Below are 27,273 nucleotides of genomic sequence, written 5' to 3'. Positions count from 1 at the left end.
GTTACTAAAGGGAATAAATGTTGACATCAGAGGTTCTGTAGCCCACTTAGATCTAACATCCACCTTAGTGCTCTCTGACAGTCAACATACAGCATTTGAATACAGCATGCATTTCAAGACAGGGCTTAACTGGTAAATATTTTAGCAGTCACTTACATAAAGGCTGATTTATCAACAAGTTATCAGACGCAACGCGTTTTAAAACGCAAAGGTGCTCTGCCAATCAACTCCCAACTGTCACTTTTCAAACTACTGGGCGTGCTGAGTTTGGGCACCCAAAATCGCGACTTTGGGTGGACTTCTGCTCGACACCTTAAGAGGATGCAAGCCGAAATAGTGGGATTTCGCCCCTATCAGAGCAAGCAATTGAACAGTTCCCGGTCACTGCAGATGGGAGCTGCGACAGCTCTCAACAATCGAACTTCCCAACTTAGAGAGTTTCAAATGCCAGAGCTGTAAGGAAAAGTACATGGCTGGAAGCAGGTCTTACATAAACCATGTAAACTTTGTCAATGTGGTTCCAGTGAAACCCTACACTACGAAAGATATTTTACTAAAAAAAGGTCAGTACTTTTAAAGGCCATTTTGGGAAGAATTTATTTGTCGTGGTAGAAGGAATAAACTTAATGGTATTTTGTGGGTGAGAAAAAACAAGGTATAATGTGCACGGGTACTCCATATGACAAATTACTGATATTGCAATGTGCTCATCTCGAAAAGTACTAGAAATAGGCTCAGCTAAGGGATAAGAAAATCATCTGGGGCAAAAGGTTAAGCTTAGAAGATTTTGCACTTGCTTTAGTTGCCAAAGAGATTCAGCACCAGAAAACCTCTCAAAAGAACATCTCCTTTGACTCAGTGGGGGCAATTAAAATGCTTTGCGGGCACTGAAACGTAATGGGTGCCCATTGGAGACATTCAATTGTTCCCCCCTTGTTGGGCGCCACCCATTAGTACAGTGTTAAGCTGTGCTAAAAAGTCTAAAGTCCAGTCAAAACAAACCATTTTAGACTCCAACCCACAGTGTTTCCGCACATTTCAGCTTGCACCTCAGTAGGCTCCAAGCTGAAATGCGTGTCACCAGCATCCTCTATGGACTACGAGAAAAGGATTTACCGTTAGGTAATTAAAATCCTATTTTTGCAGCCCAAGAGACTAACATATTGGGTCTATGTACAGCACCCGCAAGCGTGTAAACAGACTTCAAGCATCCTTCCACACGCTTATCCGTCGATTCCTTCAGAGAGGTGATGGTAATGACAAGCAGAGTAAAAGACACCACCAGACGTGTGACATGCAAGTCCACCAGAGGTGGCGGTTTCCCAATTTTTACTTAACTCTGCAGCAAGGGGATAATGAGCTAGCATCTTTTAAGACAGGGAGAATTTCTTTCCTGGAGACTCCCAGGATTCCCGACGCATGTCCATTAAATAGTCAGAATGTGGCAAAACTAATTTAGTAACCTTCTGACGTTTGAACTCATCAGGTTTCTTAGACGTATCTGGAGGATCATCAATCTGAAGAATCAGCCTGACAGCCTCCACTAGGTCAGGTACATAAACCTGTGTAATAGATTCCTCATCAGAGGCAGCTGTATCAATGTCTGATGGATCAGTATATTTCCCATCTTCATCGGATAAAGTATCCGAAACATGAGCGGATTGTGAGGAAGAAATGGCCCGCTTAGATGACCCTTTGTTCCTAGGAGGGCGAGGGTTAGGTGTTTAACCAAAGACTGATTTAATTGCTGTAACTGGGTTGGCAGAGTATCCGTCCATGGTGGATTAACTACAAGGACAATATGTGGCTGTAATAGCACAGGAGATCCCACAGGGGCCGTAAGTCTTGTTACTAGCGTAGCCAGTATATTAGAGAAAGCAGCCCAAAGTGGGTTTTGGCGTGCCACAGATGCTGCAGGCTGACTAGGTGGTGCAGAAAACCCAGTACCTGGACCCTCAGCTGAAATATTTTCCTCAGGTAAAAACGTGGCGTCAGCACTGCATAAGGCAGGAGCGTCCACGGAATTCCCGCCCTGTGTAGCGGGCATTATTTGGAAACGTAGCCTTAGGGCGTAGTAGTACAATATAGACAGACGAACACAGTACAGACAAAAAATAGGATTTTGGTACCTACCGGTAATTCCTTTTCTCGTAGTCCGTAGAGGATGCTAGGGTCCACATTAGTACCATGGGGTATAAATGGGTCCACCAGCAGCCATTGGCACTTCAAGAGATTGAGAGTGTGGGCTGGCTCCTCCCTCTATGCCCCTCCTACCAGACTCAGTCTAGAAACTGTGCCAGAGAAGACAACATACTTCGAGAGAAGGAAATACACAGATAGTGGTGAGATTCATACCAGCTCACACATACCAGGCACGTCAAGACAACTAGCTTGAACTACTCAGCAACAGCTGAAACATTACTTACCAAGTAACAATGCAGTATTCAACTAAAACGAAGTTGAACTGAACCAAATAACAATTGCAGGAAAACGAAGCACTGGGCGGGCGCCCAGCATCCTCTACGGACTACGATAAAAGGATTTACTGGTAGGTACCAAAATCCTATTTTCTTTTACATCCTAGAGGATGCTGGGGTCCACATTAGTACCATGGGGATCTACCAAACCTTCCAGAATGGAAGGGAGAGCGTGAAGACTCCTGCAGAACTGATTGGCCTCTGATGATCTGAAGTTCAAAGTATCGAACTTGTAAAACTTTGCAAACGTGTTCGACCCAAAGTTGCACTGCCGAGACACCCCGGGCAGCCGCCCAGGAAGAACCCACCTTACGAGTAGAGTGGGCTTTAACAGATTTTGGACACGGCAGTTCTGCCGTAGAATAAGCGCGCTGGATAGTGAACCTAATCCAGCGAGAAATAGTCTGCTTAGAAGCAGGACACCCAATTTTCTTGGGATCATATAGAACAAAACAGAGAGTTCGACTTCCTGTGACGAAAAGTTTGTCACATATATCTTCAGAGCCCTCACGATATCCAAGGACTGAAGTAATTGAGGAGTCAGCCACTGGCACCACAATAGGTTGGTTGATATGAAATGCCAACACAACCTTTGGAAGAAACTGCTGACGAGTCCGGAGCTCAGCTCTATCTTCGTGGAAGATCAAGTAAGGGCTTTTACAGGATAAAGCCCCCAGCTCTGAGACACGTCTAGCAGAAGCTAAGGCCAACAAGGTGACCGCCTTCAATGTAAGAAATTTGAGCTCCACCTCCTGTAGAGGCTCAAACCAATCCGACTAGAGGAACTGCAACACCACGTTAAGGTCCCATGGCGCCGTAGGTGGCACAAAGGGAGGATGGATATGCAGAACTCCCTTCAAAAAGGTCTGAACCTCAGGGAGAGCAGCCAATTGCTTCTGAAAGAAAATGGATAGGGCTGAAATCTGGACCTTCACAGATCCCAACCTCAGACCCATATCCACTCCTGCTTGCAGGAAGGAGGAAACGTACCAGTTGAAATTCCACCACAGGAAACTTCTTGGACTCACACCAAGAAACATAGGGGTCGATTCAATTCGGCAACAGTTGAATAGCGCCGGGAGTTTGCTCCCGGCGCTATTCAATACAGCGACGACTGACCCTCAATTGTCGGGAATTCTTCTCTCATCCCCGGGGGATGAGAGAAGAAACCCGACAAAAGTGCTGCCGCGCGGCCGGTGCGAGGCTGATTGTCGGGAATCAGCATCGCCGCAGGTAGTTAAGTCGGAAAATGCCCGTTCTCCCGACAAAACTACCTGTTAAGTCGGCGAGAATGGGCCATCGCCGACTTGACTGGAGCTGAATTGAATAGCGTCGGGAGCTAATTCCCGGCGTTATTCAACTGTTGCCGAATTGAATCGACCCCATATTTCTTTCAAATACGATGGTAATGTTTTGACGTTACCCCTTTCCTAGCCTGTATGAGGGTAGGAATAACTTTCTTCAGAATACCTTTCCGAGCAAGAATCAGGCACTCAACTTTCATGCCGTCAAACGCAGCCGCGGTAAGTCTTGATAGGTGAACGGCCCCTGCTGCAGCAGGTCCTCCTGAAGAGGAAGAGGCCTCGGCTCTTCTTGCAGTAGATGCAGAAGGTCCGCGTACCAAGCCCTACTTGGCCAATCTGGGGCAATGAGGATCGCTTGAACCCTTGTTCTCCTTATGAGCTTTAGGATCCTTGGGATGAGTGGGAGTGGTGGAAACACGTACACTGACTGGAACACCCACGGAGACACCAGGGCGTCCACTGCCACTGCCTGTGGGTCCCTTGACCTGGAACAATAACACCGAAGCTTCTTGTTGAGACGAGAGGCCATCATATCTATTTGGGGCAATCCCCAAAGACCTGTTATTTCCTTGAAAACCTCCGAATGGAGTCCCCACTCTCCTGGATGGAGATAGTGTCTGCTGAGGAAGTCTGCTTCCCAGTTGCCTACTCCCGCAATGAAGATGGCTGACAGCGCTGACGCGCGTTTTTTCTGTCCAGAGGAGTATTCTTGTCACCTCTGACATTGCAGCTCTGCTCTTCATTCCGCGCTGTCGGTTTAGGTAAGCCACTGTTGTTACGTTGTCCGACTGCACTTGGATGGCCCAATTTCTCAGAAGAGGGGCCGCCTGAAGAAGACCGTTGTAGACGGCTCTTAATTCCAGGATGTTGATGGGCAGGCTGGCTTCTAGGCTTGACCACCGTCCTTGGAAGGTTACTCCTTGAGTGACTGCTCCCCAGCCTCGGAGGCTCGCATCCGTTGTTAGCAGGCCCCAGTCCTGAATCCCGAACCTGCGGCCTTCTAGGAGGTGAGGCAATTGGAGCCACCAGAGGAAATCCTTGCCCTTGGCGACAGACGAATTCTCTGATGCATGTGAAGGTGAGATCCCGACCACTTGTCCAGGAGATCCAGTTGGAAGGGTCGAGCATGGAACCTCCCGTACTGGAGAGCCTCGCAGGAGGCCACCATATTTCCCAATAGGCGAATGCATTGATGAACAGACACCCGGGATGGCTTCAAGACATCCTGGACCATAGATTGGATCACCAACGCCTTGTCCCGCGGAAGAAACACTCGCTGTACTTCCGTATCCAGGATCATTCCCAGAAATGACAAATCTCTGGGTTGGTTCCAAATGTGACTTTGGAACATTCAGAATCCACCCGTGATTCTGGCGCAGTCTCGTTGTGAGAACAATGGACTGTAGCAGCTTCTCCTTGGACGATGCCTTTATCAGGAGATCGTCCAGATAAGGAATAATGTTCACACCCTGCTTGCGGAGTAGCATCATTATTTCCACCTTCACCTTGGTAAACACCCTTGGTGCTGTGGAGAGGCCGAAAGGCAGGGCCTGGAAATGAAAAGGACAGTCCAGCAATGCGAAGCGGAGATAAGCCTGATGCGGCAGCCAGATCAGAATGTGAAGGTACGCATCCTTGATATCAAGTGATACCAGGAATTCCCCATCTTCCAGACCTGATATCACCGCCCTGAGAGACTCCATCTTGAATTCCTTTAGAAAGGGGTTCAATAATTTTAGGTTCAGAATGGGCCTGACCAAACCATCCGGTTTCGGTACCACGAAAAGGTTCAAATAGTAACCCTTTATCAGCATGTGAGGTGGCACCGGCACAATGACCTGTGCCTCCACCAGCTTTTGGACAGTGTCTTGAAGCACTGTGCTGTCCTCCAATAGAGTTGGTAAGCCCAACTTGAAAAAACGGCGAGGAGGGAGATTTTGAAATTCCCCTCCCTTCTACAACCCCCTGGTACCATGTACAGAAAGTTGGAGTTGCTGTGGAGAGACCTGAATCAACCTCTCAGCACTTGCAGACAGGAAAAACAAGTTTTATGGTAAGAACTTACCTTGGTTAAAACTATTTCTGCGAGGTACACTGGGCTCCACAAGGAATGGACAATGGGGTGTAGAGTAGGATCTTGATCCGAGGCACCAACAAGCTCAAAGCTTTGACTGTACCCAGAATGCATAGCGCCGCCTCCTATATCACCCCGCCTCCCTGCACAGGATCTCAGTTTTTAGTTAACCAGTCCAATGCAGTAGCAGGAAAAGAGATGACAACGGTTAGTAGCCACAAGACCGCATTCTCACGACAGGAGACGTGTCAGCGGCTAATGCCATACCAACCCAAAGAAGCTAAGTGCGTCAGGGTGGGCGCCTTTTGGAGCCCAGTGTACCTCGCAGAAAGAGTTTTAACAAAGGTAAGTTCTTACCATAAAACTCGTTTTCTGCTGCGGGGTACACTGGGCTGCACAAGGAATGGACAATAGGGATGTCCTAAAGCAGTTCCTTATGGGAGGGGACGCACTGTAGCGGGCACAAGAACCCGGCGTCCAAAGGAAGCATTCTGGGAAGTGGCAGTATCGAAGGCATAGAACCTTATGAACGTGTTCACAGAGGACCACGTAGCCGCCTTGCACAATTGTTCAAGGGTCGCACCACGTTGGGCCGCCCAAGAAGGTCCAACAGACAGAGTAGAATGGGCCTTAATGTGATCAGGAGCAGAGAGACCAGCCTTCACATAAGCATGTGCAATCACCATTCTAATCCATCTGGCCAGAGTTTGCTTGTGAGCAGGCCAGCCCCGTTTGTGAAACACAAACACAACAAAAAGAGAATCAGATTTCCTAATAGGAGCAGTTCTCTTCACATAGATACGGAGAGCCCGTACCACATCCATAGACCGCTCTTTGGGAGACAGATCAGGAGAAACAAGTGCCGGAACAACAATCTCCTGATTAAGGTGGAACGAAAAAACCACTTTAGGTAGATAGCCGGGACGAGTCCTAAGAACCAAAGATGTAGGGGGTGGTTCAAACTGGCGCTGTGCAGCTCAGATGTAACAGATTTCGAATTAAATGTCACCACATTTAAATAAACAGACAAAACACAAGAAATTTGAAATACTGTCATACACCACAAGCGCTAAGGTAAGTAGAATATCACCATAACATCCCTTTTGAGTTGCATGGAAGGTTCTTAGGTCAAAATTGTGTCTCCAGTTCTAATCAATTGTATGTAAGTTCTCCAAACATAGTTGACATGAAAGACAGGATAACAAAAAACAACCAATGTGTGGTAAATGTTGTCAACACTTAAGCAATAGAAAAAGAAATCAGACTCCTCTATAAAACTAAGGTGGATCCAAAGCGTACCCCACTCACACTCTAAAGAGGAGGCATTAATCGCATCACGGTTTCTTTATGTGGTTAACCTTTCAATTTCTTATAACACCCAGTGTGATGAATAGGGAATTCAGCCCAACACCTCAATCGTTTGTTGTGGATTCCCAATGGAGGCAGATGATGCGTACCCCAACACTCACACTCAAACGGTTGATGTAAAACACATAAAGGTATCTTTCTCTCCTAGGGGATAATAGTAGTCTGTAATGGCGTACCACAACTCACAGTTTGGACTGCTGTACACCTCCTATCAAGGTATCTTTAGGTCCTGGACAGGGATTTCAGTTTGTGGTTTTAGCTTTGTTCATGGAAACTCCCAATGTGCATCATATGAAAAAAGAAAACAAGCAAACCAATGTGTAGTAGGTTTTGCTAATCTTAAATGCAATGTGTAAATAAATCTCTGAGGCAGATAGGTTCAATGCGTACCCCACTCACATATAAAAAGGGGGTTCTAAATATATAGCGGTATCTTTGGGGAAGTTCTATTTGATGGTGCAGTAAATACTGGACTCAATAAACCACAGATGTGTTTCCACTAGAAGGTAATTGTGTGCGTACCCCAACACTCACACTCGGGGAGCAGATAAAAAGCCCATAAAGGTATCTTTAACTTCTCAAAGTGGGGGTGATCAATCAATATGGCGTACCCCAACTCACAATTCGATGTGCTGTGTATCTCCCATCAAGGTATCTTTAGGTTCCAGGTGGGAAATATGGCTTGTAGTTCGGACCATGTAGTTATCCGCAAACCCCAAAATTGAAAAAAATATTGGCACTCACAATGGAGTAAGGAGGAAGGTTTACAAATATTTATTTAACAATACACGGGGGGGGGGGGGGGGGAAATTTGAGGAAAGTGTATGAAAAAGATCATACAGCATTACATGGACCAAACCATAAAAGTGGCAAAGAGAAATAAAATCCTCCTTTTTAAATAAAACCAAAATTAAAAAAAATAGATAAAATCCAGATGGTATGCTACTCACACTCCTTTTTGTCGACGCGTTTCAGCCCTAAACTGGGCCTTTATCAAGACATGATATGTCTTGATAAAGGCCCAGTTTAGGGCTGAAACGCGTCGACAAAAAGGAGTGTGAGTAGCATACCATCTGGATTTTATCTATTTTTTTTAATTTTGGTTTTATTTAAAAAGGAGGATTTTATTTCTCTTTGCCACTTTTATGGTTTGGTCCATGTAATGCTGTATGATCTTTTTCATACACTTTCCTCAAATTTTTTTTTCCCCTGTGTATTGTTAAATAAATATTTGTAAACCTTCCTTCTTACTCCATTGTGAGTGCCAATATTTTTTTCAATTTTGGGGTTTGCGGATAACTACATGGTCCGAACTACAAGCCATATTTCCCACCTGGAACCTAAAGATACCTTGATGGGAGATACACAGCACATCGAATTGTGAGTTGGGGTACGCCATATTGATTGATCACCCCCACTTTGAGAAGTTAAAGATACCTTTATGGGCTTTTTATCTGCTCCCCGAGTGTGAGTGTTGGGGTACGCACACAATTACCTTCTAGTGGAAACACATCTGTGGTTTATTGAGTCCAGTATTTACTGCACCATCAAATAGAACTTCCCCAAAGATACCGCTATATATTTAGAACCCCCATTTTATATGTGAGTGGGGTACGCATTGAACCTATCTGCCTCAGAGATTTATTTACACATTGCATTTAAGATTAGCAAAACCTACTACACATTGGTTTGCTTGTTTTCTTTTTTCATATGATGCACATTGGGAGTTTCCATGAACAACACTAAAACCACAAACTAAAATCCCTGTCCAGGACCTAAAGATACCTTGATAGGAGGTGTACAGCAGTCCAAACTGTGAGTTGTGGTACGCCATTACAGACTACTATTATCCCCTAGGAGAGAAAGATACCTTTATGTGTTTTACATCAACCGTTTGAGTGTGAGTGTTGGGGTACGCATCATCTGCCTCCATTGGGAATCCACAACAAACGATTGAGGTGTTGGGCTGAATTCCCTATTCATCACACTGGGTGTTATAAGAAATTGAAAGGTTAACCACATAAAGAAACCGTGATGCGATTAATGCCTCCTCTTTAGAGTGTGAGTGGGGTACGCTTTGGATCCACCTTAGTTTTATAGAGGAGTCTGATTTCTTTTTCTATTGCTTAAGTGTTGACAACATTTACCACACATTGGTTGTTTTTTGTTATCCTGTCTTTCATGTCAACTATGTTTGGAGACCTTACATACAATTGATTAGAACTGGAGACAATTTCGACCTAAGAACCTTCCATGCAACTCAAAAGGGATGTTATGGTGATATTCTACTTACCTTAGCGCTTGTGGTGTATGACAGTATTTCAAATTTCTTGTGTTGAGTCCTAAGAACCGCCCGGTCACTGTGAAATATCAGATATGGGAAACTACAGGACAAGGCACCAAAATCCGACACTCTTCTAGCTGAAGCAATAGCCAGCAAAAACACCACCTAACGGGCCCGCTGGTACCTGTAGTTCTACTGCAAAAAAAATACCCAAATAAACAGTACACGCACACCGTGATAGTAAAACTTTATTACATACATGCCGACACACACATACTTACCTATGTTCACACGCCGACCTCTGTCCACTTCTCCAAGTAGAATCCATGGGGTACCTGAAAATAAAATTACACTCACCAAAATCCAGTGTAGCCTCTCTCGTCTTCTTTTTTGTAATCCACGTACTTGCCAAAAAAAGAAAACGCATTACCCGGACCACGCACTGAAAGGGGTCCCATGTTTACACATGGGACCTCTTTCCCCGAATGCTGAGACCCTCCGTGACCCCTGTCACAGAGGGTCCCTTCAGCCAATCAGGGAGCGCCACGTCGTGGCACTTTCCTGATTGGCTGTGCGCGTCTGAGCTGTCAGACGCGCATAGCACATACCGCTCCATTATCTTCAATGGTTGGAACTTTGCGGTCAGCGGTGAGGTTACCCGCGGTCAATCGTTGACTGCGAGTGACCTCACCGCTGACCGCAAAGTTCCCACCATTGAAGATAATGGAGCGGCTGTGCGTTGTGCCGTCTGACAGCTCAGACGCGCACAGCCAATCAGGAGAGTGCCACGACGTGGCGCTCCCTGATTGGCTGAAGGGACCCTCTGTGACAGGGGTCACGGAGGGTCTCAGCATTCGGGGAAAGAGGTCCCATGTGTAAACATGGGACCCCTTTCAGTGCGTGGTCCGGGTAATGCGTTTTCTTTTTTTGGCAAGTACGTGGATTACAAAAAAGAAGACGAGAGAGGCTACACTGGATTTTGGCGAGTATAATTTTATTTTCAGGTACCCCATGGATTCTACTTGGAGAAGTGTACAGAGGTCGGCGTGTGAACATAGGTAAGTATGTGTGTGTCGGCATGTATGTAATAAAGTTTTACTATCATGGTGTGCGTGTACTGTTTATTTGGGTATTTTCTTGCAGTAGAACTACAGGTACCAGCGGCCCATTTCCCCCCGCATGCTGGTACTTGTGGTTCTCCAAGTACCAGCTTGCGGGGGAGGTTTGCTGGGACTTGTAGTTCTGCTGCAAAAAACAATATTCTTTTCTTTGACACAAGGCTATCAGCCCCCCATCCGCAGCCCTTGCATGGAGAGGGGGGGGGGGGGGGGGCAGCCTCGGGCTTCACCCCTGGCCCTTGGGTGGCTGGAGGGTGGGGACCCCTTGATTTAAGGGGTCCCCACTCCTCCAGGGTACCCCGGCCAGGGGTGACTAGTTGGGGATTTAATGCCACGGCCGCAGGGACCGATATAAAAGTGTCCCCCGGCTGTGGCATTATCTCTCCAGCTAGTGGAGCCCGGTGCTGGTGTTAAAAATACGGGGGACCCCTACGCCTTTTGTCCCCCGTATTTTTTGCACCAGGACCAGACGCAGAGCCCGGTGCTGGTTGTAAAAATACGGGGGATCCCCTGTCAATTCCCCCCCCCCGTATTTTTACAACCAGGACCGGTTTAAAGAGCCCGAGGCTGGTTATGCTTAGGAGGGGGGGACCCCACGCATTTTTTTTTCTTGATTTTAACCCATTCCCACTGAAAACCATGCTCTATTTTAGTCAGTTAAAAAAAAAAAATATATTCCTATAAAAAAATATATATATATAAATAATACTTGTGTCTCCTACTAGACAAACCAAGTACATAATCCCGTCTAATATAAATAGATATGCTATTAGCAATAAAAAAACATAAGAATTTACTTACCGATAATTCTATTTCTCGTAGTCCGTAGTGGATGCTGGGGACTCCGTAAGGACCATGGGGAATAGCGGCTCCGCAGGAGACTGGGCACATCGAAAGAAAGCTTTAGGACTATCTGGTGTGCACTGGCCCCTCCCCCTATGACCCTCCTCCAAGCCTCAGTTAGGATACTGTGCCCGGACGAGCGTACACAATAAGGAAGGATTTTGAATCCCGGGTAAGACTCATACCAGCCACACCAATCACACTGTACAACTTGTGATCTGAACCCAGTTAACAGCATGATAACAGAGGAGCCTCTAGAAAAGATGGCTCACTACAGCAATAACCCGATTTTTTGGTAACAATAACTATGTACCAGTAGTGCAGACAATCCGCACTTGGGATGGGCGCCCAGCATCCACTACGAGAAATAGAATTATCGGTAAGTAAATTCTTATTTTCTCTAACGTCCTAAGTGGATGCTGGGGACTCCGTAAGGACCATGGGGATTATACCAAAGCTCCCAAAACGGGCGGGAGAGTGCGGATGACTCTGCAGCACCAAATGAGAGAACTCCAGGTCCTCCTCAGCCAGGGTATCAATTTTGTAGAATTTTACAAACGTATTTGCTCCTGACCAAGTAGCTGCTCGGCAAAGTTGTAAAGCCGAGACCCCTCGGGCAGCCGCCCAAGATGAGCCCACCTTCCTTGTGGAGTGGGCATTTACAGATTTTTGGCTGTGGCAGGCCTGCCACAGAATGTGCAAGCTGAATTGTACTACAAATCAAACGAGCAATAGTCTGCTTAGAAGCAGGAGCACCCAGCTTGTTGGGTGCAGACAGGATAAACAGCGAGTCAGATTTCCTGACTCCAGCCGTCCTGGAAACATATATTTTCAGGCCCTGACAACGTCTAGCAACTTGGAGTCCTCCAAGTCCCTAGTAGCCGCAGGCACCACAATAGGTTGGTTCAGGTGAAACGCTGAAAACCACCTTAGGGAGAAACTGAGGACGAGTCCTCAATTCCGCCCTGTCCGAATGGAAAATCAGATAAGGGCTTTTACAGGATAAAGCCGCCAATTCTGACACGCGCCTGGCCCAGGCCAGGGCCAACAGCATGACCACTTTCCATGTGAGATATTTTAACTCCACAGATTTAAGTGGTTCAAACCAATGTGACTTTGGGATCTCAATGTAGTTTTTGGGTTCCAAAAGTGCCACTGGAGGCACAAAAGGAGGCTGTATATGCAGTACCCCTTTTACAAACGTCTGAACTTCAGGGACTGAAGCTAGTTCTTTTTGGAAGAAAATTGACAGAGCCGAAATTTGAACCTTAATGGACCCCAATTTCAGGCCCATAGACACTCCTGTTTGCAGGAAATGTAGGAATCGACCCAGTTGAATTTCCTCCGTCGGGCCTTACTGGCCTCGCACCACATTTTCGCCAAATGCGGTGATAATGTTTTGCGGTTACATCCTTCCTGGCTTTGATCAGGATAGGGATGACTTCATCCGGAATGCCTTTTTTCCTTCAGGATCCGGCGTTCAACCGCCAAGCCGTCAAACGCAGCCGCGGTAAGTCTTGGAACAGACAGGGTCCTTGCTGGAGCAGGTCCCTTCTTAGAGGTAGAGGCCACGGATCCTCCGTGAGCATCTCTTGAAGTTCCGGTTACCAAGTCCTTCTTGGCCAATCCGGAGCCACGAATATAGTGCTTACTCCTCTCCATCTTATCAATCTCAGTACCTTGGGTATGAGAGGCAGAGGAGGGAACACATACACTGACTGGTACACCCACGGTGTTACCAGAGCGTCTACAGCTATTGCCTGAGGGTCCCTTGACCTGGCGCAATACCTGTCGAGTTTTTCCCAACGGTTTATAATCATGTGGAAGACTTCTGGGTGAAGTCCCCACTCTCCCGGGTGGAGGTCGTGCTGAGGAAGTCTGCTTCCCAGTTGTCCACTCCCGGAATGAATACTGCTGACAGTGCTATCACATGATTTTCCGCCCAGCGAAAAATCCTTGCAGCTTCTGCCATTGCCCTCCTGCTTCTTGTGCCACCCTGTCTGTTTACGTTGGTGACTGCCGTGATGTTGTCCGACTGGATCAACACCGGCTGACCTTGAAGCAGAGGTCTTGCTAAGCTTAGAGCATTGTAAATGGCCCTTAGCTTCAGGATATTTATGTGAAGTGATGTCTCCAGGCTTGACCATAAGCCCTGGATATTCCTTCCCTGTGTGACTGCTCCCCAGCCTCGCAGGCTGGCGTCCGTGGTCACCAGGACCCAGTCCTGAATGCCGAATCTGCGGCCCTCTAGAAGATGAGCACTCTGCAACCACCACAGGAGGGATACCCTTGTCCTTGGTGACAGGGTTATCCGCTGATGCATCTGAAGATGCGACCCGGACCATTTGTCCAGCAGGTCCCACTGGAAAGTTCTTGCTTGGAATCTGCCGAATGGGATTGCTTCGTAGGAAGCCACCATTTTACCCAGAACCCTTGTGCATTGATGCACTGAGACTTGGCTCGGTTTTTGGGAGGTTCCTGACTAGCTCGGATAACTCCCTGGCTTTCTCCTCCGGGAGAAACACCTTTTTCTGGACTGTGTCCAGGATCATCCCTAGGAACAGAAGACAAGTCGTCGGAACCAGCTGCGATTTTGGAATATTGAGAATCCAATCGTGCTGCCGCAACACTACCTGAGATAGTGCTACACCGACTTCCAACTGTTCCCTGGATCTTACCCTTATCAGGGAATCGTCCAAGTAAGATAACTAAAATTCCCTTCCTTCGAAGGAATATCATCATTTCGGTCATTACCTTGGTAAAGACCCGGGGTGCCGTGGACCATCCATACGGCAGCGTCTGAACTGATAGTGACAGTTCTGTACCATAAACCTGAGGTACCCTTGGTGAGAAGGGTAAATTTTGACATGAAGGTAAGCATCCTTGATGTCCCGAGACATCATGTAGTCCCCTTCTTCCAGGTTCGCAATCACTGCTGAGTGACTCAATCTTGAATTTGAACCTCTGTATGTAAGTGTTCAAAGATTTTAGATTTAGAATCGGTCTCACCGAGCCGTCTGGCTTCGGTACCACAACAGTGTGGAATAATACCCCGTTCCCTGTTGCAGGAGGGGTACCTTGATTATCACCTGCTGGGAATACAGCTTGTGAATGGCTTCCAAAACTGTCTCCGTGTCAGAAGGAGACATCGGTAAAGCAGACTTTAGGAAACGGCGAGGGGGAGACGTCTCGAATTCTAATTTGTACCCCTGAGATATCACCTGAAGGATCCAGGGGTCTACTTGCGAGTGAGCCCACTGCGCGCTGAAATTCATTGAGACGGGCCCACCACCGTGCATGATTCTGCTTGTAAAGCCCCAGCGTCATACTGAGGGCTTGGCAGAGGCGGGAGAGGGTTTCTGTTCCTGGGAACTGGCTGATTTCTGCAGCCTTTTTCCTCTCCCTCTGTCACGGGGCAGAAATGAGGAACCTTTTGCCCACTGTCCACGAAAAGACTGCGCCTGATAATACGGCGTCTTCTCATGTTGAGAGGCGACCTGGGGTACAAACGTGGATTTCCCAGCTTTTGCCGTGGCCACCAGGTCTGGAAGACCGACCCCAAATAACTCCTCCCCTTAATAAGGCAATACTTCCAAATGCCGTTTGGAATACGCATCACCTGACCACTGACGTGTCCATAACCCTCTACTGGTAGAAATGGACAACGCACTTACACTTGATGCCAGTCGGCAAATATTCCGCTGTGCATCACGCATATATAGAAATGCATCTTTTAAATGCTCTATAGGCAAAAATATACTGTCCCTATCTAGGGTATCAATATTTTCAGTCAGGGAATCCGACCACGCCAACCCTGCACTGCACATCCAGGCTGAGGCTATTGCTGGTCGCAGTATAACACCAGTATGTGTGTAAATACATTTTAGGATACCCTCCTGCTTTCTATCAGCAGGATCCTTAAGGGCGGCCATCTCAGGAGAGGGTAGAGCCCTTACAAGCGTGTGAGCGCTTTATCCCCCCTAGGGGGTGTTTCCCAACGCACCCTAACCTCTGGCGGGAAAGGATATAATGCCAATAACATTTTAGAAATTATCAGTTGTTATCGGGGGAAAACCACGCATCATCACACACCTCATTTAATTTCTCAGATTCAGGAAAACTACAGGTAGTTTTTCCTCACCGAACATAATACCCCTTTTTGGTGGTACTCGTATTATCAGAAATGTGTAAAACATTTTTCATTGCCTCAATCATGTAACGTGTGGCCCTACTGGAAGTCACATTTGTCTCTTCACCGTCGACACTGGAGTCAGTATCCGTGTCGGCGTCTATATCGGCCATCTGAGGTAACGGGCGCTTTAGAGCCCCTGACGGCCTATGAGACGTCTGGACAGGCACAAGCTGAGTAGCCGGCTGTCTCATGTCAACCACTGTCTTTTATACAGAGCTGACACTGTCACGTAATTCCTTCCAACAGTTCATCCACTCAGGTGTCGACCCCCTAGGGGGTGACATCACTATTACAGGCAATCTGCTCCGTCTCCACATCATTTTTCTCCTCATACATGTCGACACAAACGTACCGACATACAGCACACACACAGGGAATGCTCTGATAGAGGATAGGACCCCACTAGCCCTTTGGGGAGACAGAGGGAGAGTTTGCCAGCACACACCAGAGCGCTATATATATATATATATATATATATATATATATATATATATATATATATATATATATATATACACACACACACAGGGATAACCTTATATAAGTGTTTTTCCCCTTATAGCTGCTGTATCTTTAATACTGCGCGTAATTAGTGCCCCCCCTCTCTTTTTTAACCCTTTCTGTAGTGTAGTGACTGCAGGGGAGAGACAGGGAGCTTCCCTCCAACGGAGTTGTGAGGGAAAATGGCGCCAGTGTGCTGAGGAGATAGGCTCCGCCCCCTTATCGGCAGCCTTATCTCCCGTTTTTCTATGTATTCTGGCAGGGGTTAAATGCATCCATATAGCCCAGGAGCTATATGTGATGCATTTTTTGCCATCCAAGGTGTTTTTTATTGCGTCTCAGGGCGCCCCCCCCCAGCGCCCTGCACCCTCAGTGACCGGAGTGTGAAGTGTGCTGAGAGCAATGGCGCACAGCTGCAGTGCTGTGCGCTACCTTGTTGAAGACAGACGTCTTCTGCCGCCGATTTTCCGGACCTCTTCTGCCTTCTGGCTCTGTAAGGGGGCCGGCGGCGCGGCTCTGGGACCCATCCAGGCTGGGCCTGTGATCGTCCCTCTGGAGCTAATGTCCAGTAGCCTAAGAAGCCCAATCCACTCTGCACGCAGGTGAGTTCGCTTCTTCTCCCCTTAGTCCCTCGATGCAGTGAGCCTGTTGCCAGCAGGTCTCACTGAAAATAAAAAACCTAAACTAAAACTTTCACTAAGAAGCTCAGGAGAGCCCCTAGTGTGCACCCTTCTCGTTCGGGCACAGAGATCTAACTGAGGCTTGGAGGAGGGTCATAGGGGGAGGGGCCAGTGCACACCATAGTCCTAAAGCTTTCTTTAGATGTGCCCAGTCTCCTGCGGAGCCGCTATTCCCCATGGTCCTTACGGAGTCCCCAGCATCCACTTAGGACGTTAGAGAAAAACACATTTTTTAAAAAAATGTATTAGATTCCGCCAGCAAAGTGAGGCGGAATGAAATTGACGAAATTACTGTCGAAAAGCACTGTTGTCGAATCGACATTCTTCAATTGAATATACTTTTGTCGAAAAGCCGCATTTTGACCATTGCAGATATGTCGCATTTTGAAAATGTCGATTTGAAAAAAGTCGAATCTGAAACAGCAGTTATTTTGACGAAAAGTACTGTATTGCATTGTCGAATCCAATTCGACAGGTTTTTTTTTTGTCAAAAATGCCCCGTTTTTCGACTTTTGCGGCAGTTCAACCGCAATTGCATATACCCCTATACCTTTCAAGCATTTATACATCATTATTGTGGACTGCAATATTGCCCTATGAGATGTTTTATGTTCTTTTGAAAAGAATCATGAGGTTGCAGGAATCATGAATTGAAGACGTGTGGGACAGAGAGACTATTTATGAGGGTGTTTTATATTGAATCAATATTCTCAGTGCAAAGTAGAGTCTAATTGGTTATATTTTCTTATCTGAGCCAGTCTCCCGGCAAAAGGTTTTTAGCTGGTGTAGCGAAACATTACACCTTTTGCCCTTCAAAATTAAAATTAGGCCTCCTCACTGATCAACACTAGTAAGTTGACATGATAATATTACATTTTCACATCAGAATTTGGATAAAAAAAATTAACATTGTGATAAATATGCACCATAAAGTCTGCAGTTCTTCCTGGATTCTGAGCAACTATTATTTCCAGTATAAAAGTTCCCCACTAGAAAGTGAAGCAGCAGAGGTATTTGTCCTTTGTACAGAGACCTGCACATTGCTATAAAAAGACCCCATCAGCAGGTACAAAATATTTGAAATGAAAGCACAATAGCGAGTATTTAAAATGACCACAGATTAAACATCTGTATAAACCCACTGATTGGACTAAAAATAAGATTTTACTTACCGGTAAATCTATTTCTCGTAGTCCGTAGTGGATGCTGGGGACTCCGTAAGGACCATGGGGAATAGACGGGCTCCGCAGGAGACATGGGCACTTTAAGAAAGAATTTAGATTCTGGTGTGCTCTGGCTCCTCCCTCTATGTCCCTCCTCCACACCTCAGTTAGAGAAACTGTGCCCGGAAGAGCTGACAGTACAAGGAAAGGATTTTGGAAATCCAGGGCAAGACCCATACCAGCCACACCAATCACACCGTATAACTTGTGATAAACTTACCCAGTTAACAGTATGAACAACAACAGAGCATCAGATCAACCCTGATGCAACTATAACATAACCCTTATTTAAGCAATAACTATATAAAAGCATTGCAGAAGAAGTCCGCATTTGGGACGGGCGCCCAGCATCCACTACGGACTACGAGAAATAGATTTACCGGTGAGTAAAATCTTATTTTCTCTAACGTCCTAGTGGATGCTGGGGACTCCGTAAGGACCATGGGGATTATACCAAAGCTCCCAAACAGGCGGGAGAGTGCGGATGACTCTGCAGCACCGATTGAGCAAACACAAGGTCCTCCTCAGCCAGGGTATCAAACTTGTAGAACTTTGCAAATGTGTTTGAACCTGACCAAGTAGCCGCTCAACAAAGCTGTAATGCCGAGACCCCTCGGGCAGCCGCCCAAGAAGAGCCCACCTTCCTTGTGGAATGGGCCTTAACTGATTTAGGCAGCGGCAACCCAGCCGCAGAATGAGCCTGCTGAATCGTGTTACAGATCCAGCGAGCAATAGTTTGCTTTGAAGCAGGCGCCCCAAGCTTGTTGGAGCATACAGGATAAACAAAGATTCTGTTTCCTGACCCTAGCCGTTCTGGCTACATAAACCTTCAAAGCCCTGACCACATCAAGTAACTCGGAATCCTCCAAGTCAGTAGTAGCCACAGGCACCACAATAGGTTGGTTTATATGAAAGGATGAAACCACTTTCGGCAGAAATTGTGGGCGGGTTAGCAATTCTGCTCTATCCGCATGGAAAACCAGATAAGGGGTTTTATGTGACAAAGCCGCCAATTCTGACACCCGCCTAGCCGAAGCCAAGGCTAGTAGCATGACCACCTTTCACGTGAGATATTTCAATTCCACCGCTTTGAGTGGTTCAAACCAGTGTGATTTCAGGAAACTCAACACCACGTTAAGATCCCAAGGTGCCACTGGAGGCACAAAAGGGGGCTGAATATGCAGCACTCCCTTTACAAACGTCTGAACTTCAGGCAGAGAAGCCAGTTCTTTTTGAAAGAAAATGGATAGGGCCGAAATCTGGACCTTAATGGAACCCAATTTTAGGCCCAAAGTCACTCCCGACTGTAGGAAGTGAAGGAAACGGCCCAGCAGGAATTCCTCCGTAGGGGCATTCCTGGCCTCACACCAAGCCACATATTTTCGCCATATACGGTGATAATGTTGAGCCGTCACATCCTTCCTAGCCTTTATCAGTGTAGGAATAACCTCATCCGGAATGCCTTTTTCTGCTAGGATCTGGCGTTCAACCACCATGCCGTCAAACGCAGCCGTGGTAAGTCTGCTTGTTGCAGCAGGTCCTGTCTTAGAGGCAGAGGCCACGGGTCCTCTGTGAGCATTTCTTGCAGATCTGGATACCAAGTCCTTCTTGGCCAATACGGAACAATGAGTATTGTTCTCACTCCTCTTTTTCTTATGATTCTCAGCACCTTAGGTATGAGAGGAAGAGGAGGAAATACATAGACCGACTGGAACACCCACGGCGTCACCAGTGCGTCCACAGCTATCGCCTGAGGGTCTCTTGACCTGGCGCAATACCTCTGTAGCTTTTTGTTGAGGCGGGATGCCATCATATCCACCTGTGGCAGTTCCCACCGACTTGCAACCTGCGTGAAGACTTCTTGATGAAGTCCCCACTCTCCCGGATGGAGGTCGTGCCTGCTGAGGAAGTCTGCTTCCCAGTTGTCCACTCCCGGAATGAACACTGCTGACAGTGCGCGTACGTGATTCTCCGCCCAGCGAAGAATTCTGGTGGCTTCTACCATCGCCACCCTGCTCCTTGTGCCGCCTTGGCGGTTCACATGAGCCACTGCGGTGATGTTGTCTGACTGAATCAGAACCGGTTGGTCGCGAAGTAGGGACTCCGCTTGACGTAGGGCGTTGTATATGGCCCTTAGTTCCAGGATGTTGATGTGAAGGCAAGTCACCCGACTTGACCACAGACCTTGGAAATTTCTTCCCTGTGTGACTGCCCCCCACAATCGGAGGCTTGCATCCGTGGTCACCAGGACCCAGTCCTGAATGCCGAATCTGCGACCTTCGAGAAGGTGAGCACTCTGCAGCCACCACAGGAGAGACACCCTGGCTCTGGGGGATAGGGTGATTAACCGATGCATCTGAAGATGTGATCCGGACCACTTGTCCAGTAGATCCCATTGAAAGGTCCTCGCATGGAACCTGCCGAAGGGAATGACCTCGTATGATGCCACCATCTTTCCCAGGACTCGCGTGCAGTGATGCACCGACACCTGTTTTTGTTTTAATAGGTTTCTGACCAGTGTCATGAGCTCCTGAGCCTTCTCCATCGGGAGATAAACCCTCATTTGGTCTGTGTCCAGAATCATGCCCAGGAAAGGCAGACGAGTCGTAGGAATCAACTGCGACTTTCGAATATTTAGAATCCAGCCGTGTTGTTGTAACACTTTCAGAGAGCGTGCTACGCTGATCAGCAACTGCTCTCTTGACCTCGCTTTTATGAGGAGATCGTCCAAGTATGGGATAATTGTGACCCCTTGCTTCTGCAGGAGTACCGTCATTTCCGCCATTACCTTGGTAAATATTCTCGGTGCCGTGGAGAGACCAAACGGCAACGTCTGAAATTGGTAATGACAATCCTGTACCACAAATCTGATGTACGCCTGATGAGGTGGATAAATGGGGACATGAAGGTAAGCATCCTTTATGTCCAGAGACACCATAAAATCCCCCCCTTCCAGGCTTGCGATGACCGCTCTGAGCGATTCCATCTTGAACTTGAACCTTTTCAGGTATATGTTCAGGGATTTTAAATTCAATATGGGTCTGACCGAACCGTCCGGTTTCGGTACCACAAACATGGTCGAATAATAACCCTTTCCTTGTTGAAGGAGGGGAACCTTGACCACCACCTGTTGAAGATACAATTTGTGAATTGCAGTTAACACTATTTTCCTCTCTAAGGGGGAAGCTGGCAGGGCCGATTTGAGGTAACAGTGAGGGGGCATCTCTTCGAATTCCAGCTTGTATCCCTGAGACACAATCTCTATTGCCCAGGGATCCAACTGGGAGTGAAACCACTTGTGGCTGAAATTTTGGAGACGCGCCCCCACCGGGCCTAGCTCCGCCTGTGGAGCCCCAGCGTCATGCGGTGGATTTAGTGGAAGCCGGTGCTTTCTTAGGTTGTGAGGAAACATATGGCAAAAAATTTGACTCTCCAGCAGTAGCTGTGGAGACCAGGTCCGAGAGACCCTCCCCAAACAATTCCTCGCCCTTGTAAGGTAAAACCTCCATGTGCCTTTTTGAGTCGGCATCAGCTGTCCATTGCCGAGTCCACAGGACCCTTCTGGCAGAAATCGACATAGCATTTATTCTAGAGCCCAGTAGACTAATGTCTCTTTGAGCATCTCTCATATGTAGGACAGCGTCTTTTATATGCCCCAGGGTCATTAATATAGTATCCTTGTCTAAGGTATCAAGTTCCTCAGATAAGGTATCCGTCCATGCTGCTACAGCACTACACACCCAGGCCGACGCAATTGCCGGCCTTAGTAAGGTACCTGAATGGGTATAAATGGACTTCAGGGTACCCTCTTGCTTTCTATCCACAGCATCTTTCAGGGTGGCCGTATCCTGTGACGGCAGGGCTACCCTCTTTGATAAGCGTGTTAAAGCTTTGTCCACCCTAGGGGAGGATTCCCAGCATAACCTGTCCGTTGGCGGGAAAGGATACGCCATAAGCATCCGTTTGGAAATCTGCAGTTTTTTATCTGGAGATTCCCAAGCCTTTTTACACAACTCATTTAGCTCGTGTGAAGGGGGGGGAAGGTCACCACCTGCCTTTTTTTCCCATACATATGAACCCTCTTGTCAGGGACTGGGGTTTCCTCTGTGATGTGCAACACATCCTTAATTGCTATAATCATATAACGGATGGATTTAGCCAATTTAGGCTGTAACTTTGCATCATCGTAATCGACACTGGAGTCAGAATCCATGTCGGTATCAGTGTCAACAATTTGGGATAGTGGGCGCTTCTGAGACCCTGACGGCCTCTGCGACATAGGATCAGGCACGGGCTGAGACCCTGACTGTCCTAAGGCTTCAGCTTTATCCAACCTTTTATGCAAGGAATTAACATCATTTAAAACCTTCCACATATCCATCCAATCAGGTGTCGGCGCCGTTTGCGGAGACACCACATTCATTTGCTCCCGCTCTGTTTCCACATAGCCTTCCTCGTCAAACATGTCGACACAAGCGTACCGACACACCACACACACAGGGAATGCTCTTTTTGAAGACAGTTCCCCCACAAGGCCCTTTGGAGAGACAGAGAGAGAGTATGCCAGCACACACCCCAGCGCTATATAACCTAGGAATTACACAGTAACTTAATGTTAACCCAGTAGCCGCTGTTATAATGATTTTTGCGCCTAATTATGTGCCCCCCTCTCTCTTTTTACCCTCTTCTACCGTGTATCTGCAGGGGAGAGCCTGGGGAGCTTCCGCTCAGCGGAGCTGTGGAGAAAAGATGGCGCTGGTGAGTGCTGAGGAAGAAGCCCCGCCCCCTCAGCGGCAGGCTTCTGTCCCGCTTTAATGTACAATATTTTGGCGGGGGCTCATACATATATACAGTACCCAACTCTCTATCTATATATATATATATATATATATATATATATATATATATATATATATATATATACACACAAAACTTTTGCCAAGAGGTCCTAATTGCTGCCCAGGGCGCCCCCCGCCCCCCCCCCCCCTGCACCCTTACAGTGACCGAAGTATGTGGGTGTGTGTGGGAGCAATGGCGCACAGCTGCAGTGCGCTACCTCAGTGAAGACTGGAGTCTTCTGCCGCCGATTTCGAAGTCTTCTTGCTTCTTATGCTCACCCGGCTTCTGTCTTCCGGCTCTGCGAGGGGGACGGCGGCGCGGCTCTGGGATCGGACGACGAGGGTGAGATCCTGTGTACGATCCCTCTGGAGCTAATGGTGTTCAATAGCCTAAGAAGCAGGACCTATTTGCAGAGAGTAGGGCTGCTTCTCTCCCCTCAGTCCCACGATGCAGGGAGTCTGTTGCCAGCAGAGCTCCCTGAAAATAAAAAAAACCTAACAAAATACTTCTTACAGCAAGCTCAGGAGAGCTCACTGAACAGCACCCAGCTCGTCCGGGCACAGATTCAAACTGAGGTCTGGAGGAGGGACATAGAGGGAGGAGCCAGAGCACACCAGAATCTAAATTCTTTCTTAAAGTGCCCATGTCTCCTGCGGAGCCCGTCTATTCCCCATGGTCCTTACGGAGTCCCCAGCATCCACTAGGACGTTAGAGAAAGTTACATTTTTAAGATGGATGTCTTAACCAAGAGGGGAAAAAGGTATTGTAATTATTTGTAGATACAGTGGAATTATTTCACAATCCAGGCACATATAAAACAGTTTGGGAGCTCCAATCCACCAGAAATACCAATGCTAACAATAGTAACAACACAGTATATGAGTTAACAGTTTACAGACATCGGATGTCGATCGTCCACAAACCACCATCCAGCAATCACAGGTAATATTAACACAACGAGCGCAGGTCAGCACCTCGTACCACAGCAATGTAGACAGCACAATCCCTGCCACCTTGCTCCAAGATGTCTTCCACCCCTTTCTAGATTCACGACACAGCCCGGGAGCCATTACACAACTAAACCGACATGTCTGCCCTGATCTGCTGTAGATACGCTCAACAACGTAACCAGTAATTCGGCTGTGTATAATTCATGTGACTGCATGCTACATGTATTTACAATTCCAATTCTTACCTTCGTGGGTTTTAGCTATCTTCGCCATGTTGTCGAAGAGCTCTGCGACGGAAACAGACTGTCCTGCTGCTTCCGCTACACAATATCAGCCTGACTGCGCATGCTTTGGTCCGCACTGTTGTGTTGACGCACCTACGTTTCCGCCTACCTGATGACGTTCTCTAATATGGCTAAAACCAAGTTGGAGAAAGGACATCTGACGTCACCAGTGGGAGGAGCAAGGCCCGACAAAGGTACCTGAAATGTACCTTCGACACGCTTCGGGATTGGTGGCGAGCGAACGGCTTGGATAGTGAAAGAACTATCCCGCCGGCCTAGCTCCTCCCCTTGACGTCCCGATTAGCTCATCCCCCTTGTGTCGTAACTCCTCCCCCTTACGGAAAAGGTCCCTTATAGCCCACTTGATTCTAGCATCTACATTGAGTCTAGGGTAGATGCTAGAATCAAGTGGGCTAAGGGACCTGTCGTGAATGTGAGACATTAACTGGGTGGGTATGAAATGGAGGATTTCATGGTAGGAATAGACTTATACTTTTCATTAAACTGTGAGCGTTTGCTGGACTCTGCACAGCTTTACTAATGTTTGGAAATAATATTGAGGACACAGCCTTTAACTTTTGGGCTCCCCAGACAAGTTGCTGCTTTGGGGCTTCAATCCTCTTATAACAGTCTCTACGAACCGAAGAAAAAAAAATTCTAGAGAAACTGCAAGCGAGGGCAAAGCTTTACAAATCAACTTAACCCAGTGGATGTCAAACTGTGTGCTGCTAACCATAAAAAAAAAAATAATAATAATAATAATAAAAAGCAAAAAAATGGCGTAATGGGTAGTCCCAGGGCCGTAACTAGGTGTGTGCTGAGGGGGCACCGCACATAGCGTTGCAGGGAAGGTGGCGCTCTTGGTGGCACTTGTCAATTACCTGTTTTAATTACTTTCACTTGCAGCTTCCCCCTTTTTGAAGACCAGCATCTCCTGATGACTGATGTCTCCTACTCTGACACCTTCTGTTGGTTATACCCATACGGGAAGCGGTCACCATACCGCTAGTCGAGATCCCAGACGTCACAATACCGATGCCAGATTCCCGACTCTCATTCAACATTCATGAACTCAACTTGAGATTTCATTGTTATTCAGTCACACTGTCCTTTATTATATCTCAAGATTTCAAACCCATTGTCTGTGGCATTGCAGTCAGACAAACTATTCCTTGAGCTATCTGCCCTTGCATAGAAAGGTATATAATTCTAAGCTAGAGAATTCTAATTGAAGCTTACTTTGTATTTTGTGAAAAAATGATCAGCATTGTGCTGAGCAGATCTATGTAAGTATGTAGTGTGTGGCTGCAAGAGATTGGATGTGTGGCTGCACACTACATAGATCTGCTCAAATGCTGACTCATTTTTTTGCAAAGCACCAGTAGCTTCATAGAGTGTTCATAGTTTTTATGCAGGATCAAATAGCTCAAGGAGTAGGGTGTCTGATAAGATTTTAACAGGTTATAGGTTTGAATCCTGGGTATGGCAGTATATTGAAATTTGTTATTTAATAAAGGATATTGTAACTGAATAACAACAAGCTCTCAAGTTAAGTGCATGAATGTGGTATAAAGACAATTTGTGTCCAAATCCATTTTCTTGTAGTGGTCTATGAATGTGTGTGTATTATTTGTATATGTATATAGTAGACATGAAGCATGCTCCCTTTGTCCCGAATGAAAAAATGGGTGAGGGGGTGCCAATTCTCTATCTAGCACAGGGCACCAAAAAGTCTAGTTATGGCCCTGGGTAGTCCTACTGGCACCCGAGGAGCTCGTCCAACCAATGGGGTAAAATGTAATAGCCTCCGGTCCGGAGGTGCGGGACATTTGTGTGAGTCTGCTCGTTTTTTTTTTTTTTTTTAAAGCAGCAATCATTTACAAGTAGGGATGGCCATAAACATCAATGATTCATAATAATGGAGGGTTCACGGCCGATGTTGTATGATTTTCCTATTGATTGGGGAGAACCAGATGATGTCCCTCCACCGATGGCACATCATAACTGAATGTTGTTTTTGTTGTTGTTGTTGTTTTGTTTTTTTATTACAAGGTACTGGAACATGGACTATTGTTCCGCCCTTGACATCAGTCAAGGCCTGCCCCAGGTTCTGATTGGCCCACGGGCCAGCAGTCAAAGAACAGGGATGACCATCGGTTGGTGAAACCATTGATGGTCATCTTTTGCCTGGTTGCCAACCATCGATGGCTACTCACTTACCCTTCGATGGTAACCAAACTGATGGTCATCCCTATTTACAAGGCATGGTTTTGCCTTTTAAAATGATCGCTGCTTTGAAAAAAAAAATGGGCAGACTCGCACAAAAGTCCCACACCTCAGGAACTCGGAGCATATTACACTAGTCTGAAGAACTAGAACAATGCACCTGTTAGGGAACTTTTCTCCATCAGCATACCTCCCAACATGATCCTCTCTAGGAGGGACACAATGCTCTGCTCCTGGACTTTTCTCTTAATTTATGATTGCCGGCACCTGTTTTGAACAAGTTAATGGATAAGAAAGGTGTTTCACCACAGGTGATGGCAATCATAAATTAAGAGGGAAGTCCAGGAGCAGAGCATTCTGTCCCTCCTGGAGAGGGGTCACGTTGGGAGGTATGCGTCAGTGTAGATGGCCAAGGAGGACCTGATTAAGGATTTTCTTTCTACTCTAAACGCTCAGGAAATTCAAATATTTCAGTTATGGGAGAGTAGACACTATCACCGTTACTGAAGGGTGACCTGCACCAAGAAAGGACTACTTTCAAAATACAATATACAGTTGGGGTGCCTTTTGTGTGTATAATATGACTCTGATTGCTAGGAATGTAAATATGTCCACTAGAATAATATTTCTCTGACGTCCTAGTGGATGCTGGGAACTCCGTAAGGACCATGGGGAATAGACGGGCTCCGCAGGAGACTGGGCACTCTAAAGAAACGATTAGGTACTATCTGGTGTGCACTGGCTCCTCCCTCTATGCCCCCTCCTCCAGACCTCAGTTAGAATCTGTGCCCGGCCAGAGCTGGGTGCTCTTAGTGGGCTCTCCTGAGCTTACTAGTAAAGAAAGTATTTATTAGGTATTTTATTTTCAGTGAGCTTCTGCTGGCAACAGACTTACTGCTACGTGGGACTA

General features: G+C 46.9%; 1 protein-coding gene across 2 annotated transcripts in view; it reads right to left on the bottom strand.

The window, feature by feature from the left end:
* SF3B1 (splicing factor 3b subunit 1) overlaps positions 1–24,324 on the bottom strand; it is a 283,573-nt gene extending 259,249 nt beyond the window's left edge. The window contains exon 1 of one of the 2 annotated variants that reach the window (XM_063934089.1): positions 24,099–24,324. In XM_063934089.1, coding sequence (XP_063790159.1) covers positions 24,099–24,126 — 28 coding nt within the window. In that variant the 5' untranslated portion in view covers positions 24,127–24,324. The remainder of the gene's footprint in view (positions 1–24,098) is intronic. The other variant, XM_063934087.1, reaches the window with a different exon arrangement.
* Positions 24,325–27,273: the final 2,949 nt, after the last annotated feature.

Source organism: Pseudophryne corroboree, chromosome 7 (genome assembly GCF_028390025.1).
Source record: "Pseudophryne corroboree isolate aPseCor3 chromosome 7, aPseCor3.hap2, whole genome shotgun sequence".
NCBI lineage: Eukaryota > Metazoa > Chordata > Amphibia > Anura > Myobatrachidae > Pseudophryne > Pseudophryne corroboree.
The sequence above is the reverse complement of the archived record's forward strand: the minus strand, read 5'-3'. Positions and strand labels throughout refer to the sequence as shown.